This window comes from Psittacula echo (assembly GCF_963264785.1).
Source record: "Psittacula echo genome assembly, chromosome: Z".
Taxonomy (NCBI): domain Eukaryota; kingdom Metazoa; phylum Chordata; class Aves; order Psittaciformes; family Psittacidae; genus Psittacula; species Psittacula echo.
The window spans coordinates 2,944,296-2,950,295 of NC_137742.1; the positions used below are offsets into that span (position 1 = coordinate 2,944,296).

At 44.6% G+C, this 6,000-nt stretch overlaps 1 protein-coding gene across 6 annotated transcripts in view; it reads left to right on the forward strand.

Moving 5' to 3' along the window:
- The window catches only part of DYM (dymeclin), a 228,848-nt gene extending 223,217 nt beyond the window's left edge, over positions 1 to 5,631 (forward strand). For all 6 annotated transcript variants that reach the window (XM_080636969.1, XM_080636968.1, XM_080636971.1 and 3 more), the window contains one exon: positions 2,940 to 5,631. In XM_080636969.1, the coding sequence (XP_080493095.1) occupies positions 2,940 to 3,089 (150 nt within the window). In that variant the 3' untranslated portion in view covers positions 3,090 to 5,631. The remainder of the gene's footprint in view (positions 1 to 2,939) is intronic.
- Positions 5,632 to 6,000: the final 369 nt, after the last annotated feature.

A 6,000-nucleotide genomic window follows, 5' to 3' on the forward strand; every position in this document is an offset into this window, starting at 1 on the left:
GTGAACAGTGGCAGCCGTGTAAGGGCTTTTTCTCTGCTAGGAAATGTTGCAGCGGTTTAATCTTAAGGTTTAGCCATTCATTCTGCTGATGCAATGCTGAACTGAACGTGTTCCTGTCTACACTGACCACAAGGCAGGAAGCATTTAGGAGGGAAGTGGGGAAGATTACACTGAGGATAAGCAGGGTAGAATATCAGTTTAAAATAATAATGATAATTAAAATCTACACGAGGGCTTACTTGGAGAAAGGCTTAACCTCCCAAAAGAGTCATGGGATGGTGTGGCAGAGAGGGAAGGCAGGCACAGCTTGAGGGCTTGGAGCCAAGGTGGGAGGGGATAGAGGATGTTAATGAAAAAGAGGATCTCACAAGGCTGATGAGCAAAAAGAAAACTTGGGCAAGTGCAAAATAGGCAGATTGCTAAAGAGACCCATAAAGATGCAGTGGAAGGAAATTGGAGACAAGAGAAGGCAAGGAGACAGAAAATGAGAGATGGGGGTGAGTATGGGTGCAAGGTATCATAGAGTGAGGAAGCAAGATGATGCAGAAGATTGAACAGGCTGATCAAAACAGATTTGGGGAAGAGAGGTTGTAGACAGGTAGTAGAAAATGGTTTAGGTGCACAAAAGGGCCGTGAGAGAGCTTCTCTACCACAGACTGCATGACTGATGCAGGAAACGAAACTTGCTGATGTACCTTTGAGGTTCTGGGCTTTGAACTCAACAGGAGTTAGATGCAGAAGTGCCTTTAACAACCTTAACTTTTAGCTGCCTTAGTTCCTTAAATAGAGATAGTAGTGCTAGAAACTATACTGTCCTCCTTCCATCCCGGATTGCTATTAAGGATGAGCTCTGACACATTCTGAAGTCATCCAGTACTATAAAGACAGCCACACTAATGGCCAAAATGATTCCTCCCAGGCTAAAGATTGGCATCCAGCTAAATTGAACTGTGGTGAAGGGCCTCAACATAAGCCAAACAGCAGCAGCTCCAGGACATTAGAGCATGCTGGAAGGTGACACCAACATCCTCATCAGTGGAGGCGATGGCACGTCATCACCCAAGGCTGTGGTTGAGTGAAGCTGAAAAGGCTGTCCATGGAGACATGTAGGAGCTGGCACATTGTCGCCTGTGGTTGAATGAAGCTGCCCATGGAGACATCTGCATAATGCAGGTGGCACCTTTGTGGCTTGGTGTAACTGTATGCTCGGTGTTTGCACCAGACTGCTCCAGTAACAACAGCAAGAAAAGGAAGGAGTAAAGCAGTTTCCATGCTTTCCGACTTCGAGGACACAAATAATGTGGGTGTCTGAAAGTTAAATAAACAACCCTGAAAGGCAAGTGGCTGAGAAGTGCCCCTTCAAAGGAGACTGTTCCAGCCAGAAGGGTCTTGTACCCTAACACAAGGAAACAGGACACTCTGAGCTCCAGAAAGATGATAGGGTATCCCTTCATTATTAATGGGCAAAGAGGCTTCTTAGCCATTGCTGTGCTTCTTCTGAGCGTGTCACACCATAGAGTTTATTCTTAGTCTCAGCCACAGCCTTATAAATAATAAAATGGGTCATGTTTTATCTTACCCCAGTGATCATTGTAATGTGGCTTTTATCTGAGACTCTGCCAAGCTCTTGACATAGGCAACATTTAGAGATAGATAAAATGATTGAAGAGCACAATACGAAAGTAGGCTCAGCTCTTCCCCAAAACGCATGCTTACTGAGAGTGAATGCAGTGGGTTTGCAGTGTTTGTGCTGCTTTGGGAGGGAAGAAATGAGAACACTGGAAAATGGAGGACGCAGCATGTCTATCCAGTTAGGATGGGCTGGGGTAGTACATCCAATGTGTGCTGATTCTAAAAGCTGTGTGCTTTGCTTAAAGCTGGTACTGAAAAACAGAGCTTTTGTTGAAATTATTGTCGTCAAGCCTGTAAGTCTTGGTTGGCATGGTTTAGTGTGAGGTGTCCCTGCCCATGGCAGGGGGGTTGGAATGGGATGATCTTAAGGTCCTTTCCAACCCTAACTATTCTATGATTCTAAGTTCCAGGAGGGGGAGATACGTGAGTGGATGGGCAATGATGTCTATGTGTGCAGGTCTTATAGTTAGAGCCTTAAGGGGCTGAAGTGGGATAGACACGTGATGTGTTGCAGTTGAGGAGCTTGAAGGGCCTTGCACTCTTAATTACCACAGTGATGCCATTAGCATGCTCCTAAGCAATGGGAAAGCCAAGGCACAGAGATAGTGACCTACTCAAAAGTGCAGGAGAACCTGCAGCAAAACTGAAAGTGGCCTCCTGGACCCAGTGAGCTCATGCATGGAACCTAGACATGCTTCCCACCATGCTTCCTGGAGGAAGAGCGATTATCTCCTGGAAACTTCTGTATCATAGAATCATAGAACAGTTAGGGTTGGAAGGGACCTTAAGATCATCGAGTTCCAACCCCCAATACATGAAGTCTTTCAGAACAGATGTTAAAAATCAGTTTGCCAGAACACTGAAAACTTATCACAGGATATGTTTATTCTTACAGCATTTCCAAAGAATTGTCCTGCTGAGATGCTGAGTACAATTAATAGCGAAATGCTTTGTAGGAAAAACTGCAATAAACAGGTCTGTACATGCACACGCAAGAAGGTTTTTGTGCGGCTGCGAAAAATGAGTTTTCCTTTAGACCTTTGTGTTTTGCAAAGGATTCACATGTTTAGTCTTTGTTAACAGGCAAATTGAGTGTGAGTTGAATACAGTATGCTAATGTAGCGTTCAGTTTGGAGAAGAAATTATAAATGATCTCTTCATCCCATAAATGTTTTTGTTCGGGTCTGATGGTTCAGTTCTTCCCATGACTTTCTTCACCAGAGCCCAGTGCTTATGTGGGCTGCGTGTTTGCAAACACACACACATGAAAACCTTCCCTCAGCAGGCTTTGGTTTCTCTCATTGCAGAAGTTCCCGGAGCTGAAGTTCAAGTATGTGGAGGAAGAGCAGCCCGAGGAGTTCTTCATCCCCTACGTGTGGTCCTTGGTCTACAACTCCGCTGTGGCCCTGTACTGGAACCCGCATGACATCCAGCTCTTCACTATGGACTCTGGCTGAAGGAGATGCCACAGCCAAGCCAACTCAACTCCCTTGTCTTACAGGAAACAGAACTCTGCACCGCGTGTTAATACGTGACCCCCTCCAGCGTGCACCCTCTGACCCCACAGCTTTTGGAGAGTGAAGCTTGCCGCTAGTGCACAGTCCAGTGTCAACGTCTTGGAAGCAAACTGCCACCAACACGCTGGCAACAGACTGTGGTGTGAGGAACTGACGGCTTGTAGGCAAACCTTGCATTTATAGTCCTGTAACCTAGAGCTTGTTTGATGAAAATGAGGCCTTACACATGGGGTGTGATGTTACTACCAACCACAAACCTGATTGTTCTTTTGACTTAGCGGGATAAATGCGGAAAGGGATTGCGGACTTTGATTTGGAAGCAGCATTTGTATTCTTGTTCCTTTCAAGTGAGGGAGGTTCGTTGGGTCAAGCTTTCTGTGGTCTGTTGGATTCTGCCATGGGTTCCTCGTCACCTAATCCTGTGCTTTCACTCACAGCCCTTCACTTCGGTGGCACTCTCAAGGCTGCAGACACTAAATTGGTGTCTATGCCGTCAACCAAATGAACTAAGCAAGCAGCATAGTAATGAGATTAGCTCCCAGCCTGATTTAAAACACTTGATTTAGCTGTCAAAATGTTTGTGGGAGGATTTTCAATAGAAAGTCTTTTTTGTCGTTGTTTTTTGACTGGCAAACACTCGATAGAGGGCTACAAACACCATCGTTCAGAGTCAGGTCCCTTGCAGACTTGTTTTACTGCGTGTCTGAGCAAAAGTTGTTCCTGGAAATTGAATGTGTGTGTGAGAAAACAAACAAAAAACTCTCCAAAGAAAATAGTTATAAGATTGTACAATAGAACAATGTCCTGTTAGAATGGTGTGGGATGGGGGCAGTGTCACGGGGATCCTTGGCTCAGTTTCGTATTGAAAATGCCGTTTGCCATTACAGAGTTTATGGCAGAAGTATAAATTTACCTGAATGTAGAATACTTCTCTTTTGTTGTTGTCGTTGTTTTTAAGTGTCCTTTCCTGATATACCCGTTTATGCAGTTGGGAGAACAAAAGAAATGGCTTGACCTGATTTTGACCGAATATCTCATTTTTCGACGCGAGGATCATTTCCTCTCTGGGGAGGCTCCTGATGGTGCCCATGGCACGTGCATGCAGACACTCTCCTAACCCCACATGCTGCTGTGTGGACTGCCACCAGTGGATTGCATGCCAAAACATAAAAACCACGTAATTAGCTCCTAAAGATACATGGCAACCCCCTGTATCCACCGCCTGCTCCAGCATGTTCTGTTTATTGACCTGAAGAATTGGGTGCATTTGCTTTCAGACAGTTCTTTGAGTGGCTTTTAATAGAATTTCTTGCACCCTTCCTTTATTTTTCTTTCCCTGAAGAATGAGCTAGCATTGTACTTTCCTTTTACCTGCTTATTTAGAGGTGGGAGTCCATTAAAGCTCTACCCAAATGGAAATGCTGGCTTAAAAAAACAAAAGGCAAAAAAGCTTTCCAAATTTATTAAAGCATAGCTACAAAGTGATATGTACAGCCCAGGAGCATTTAGGGCTTTAAAATGACAGACGCTGTTTTAAAAAGGCAATAGTTAAGACTGGGGATGCAGTTTTTCTTAGCAAAATAAGTGGAATGAATGAACCATGACCGAGCTGCACAGAGTTTTGTGCTGGTTTTGGGGTTTTTTTGGTCTGTTTTCTTTCGTCTTTGAGCAGCAAACGTTGAAAGGGGATAACTCTTCTTGGTTATTGTGGTGATTTGTAATTTCATCTTTATTACAAAACTCAGAGTGTTTGTGAGTCAGCAGGGCTGCCTGGCCTTTGGAAGGGTCAGTCTGAAGATGCACTTTTCAACTGGGTTCTGAAGGTACTGGATGGCTCATTTTAAATCTGATTTAAACTGCCCATGAGCACTTGAACCCGAGGTGAGCACCCTTCACCCCGCTGCCTGCAGCAGGAGTGAGCACTTCACAAACAGGGCTCAGCAGAGGTGATGCGTTTCGGCTGGGTGTCAAGCTGGAGAGAACCTGATTCTTCTCTTTGAAAGGCCTTTTCATAAAGAGAAAGGTACACAGAGCAGTAATCTGATAGAATAGGTCAAACCAGCTGCTGAATCAATGTGGGAGTCACACAGTAAGTTATTTCTCACTGCCCTCTTGTTGCGATGACCTCGAGTTGAAGTGCAGAAGGAACAGGTTTGTTCCCATCACATAATTTCCTTGTGCATTTAGTTCATATTTAGTGCTCCTAGGGCCTGGCTGGTTTGGAACAGCTGGAGTTACAGTCCAAAGCCCAGACAGCAGAGACAGACCAAGATTTATGCTGAAATCCAAGCTAGCCCCATTGGCTCTTCCAAGAGTTTGAGCATTGTGTAGGTCTGGCAGCATCCTGATGTCTGCAGTCTGGCATGGTCACAAATACTCTTGTTTTCCTTCAGATCTGTAAAGTACCACATTGGGGATCCTTTTCATGACTTTGTGTGAAAGATTTATTATGCATAATGATAATAATAAAAAAAATAATTAAAACAGTAAATACAGGGTGTAGTCGTGTTTGTTTTAGGTGATAGCTGCTGCGTGGTGCCATGTGGCCAGTGAATCTTGGTGTGGCCATCAGACCTAACACGCACACGTTTTTATAATGTTCTCCATGATGAGCAATGGGAAGAACATTATTGTATTTGTTGTATTAACTAGGAAGTTGTTTAAATCTGTGCGTGGTGGAAGAAGAGACGTGTTGCAATGCCATGCTGAATCTCACCTAATGGAGGGCTCTTGCCAACTCAACTTCTATCATTGCAATAGCTACAATCCCAACAAGGCCCTGGGAACATGCGGTCATGGGGAGGAGCAGAGGAGGGACAGAATTTTCCCCTTCAGACCAGACCCCACTGGT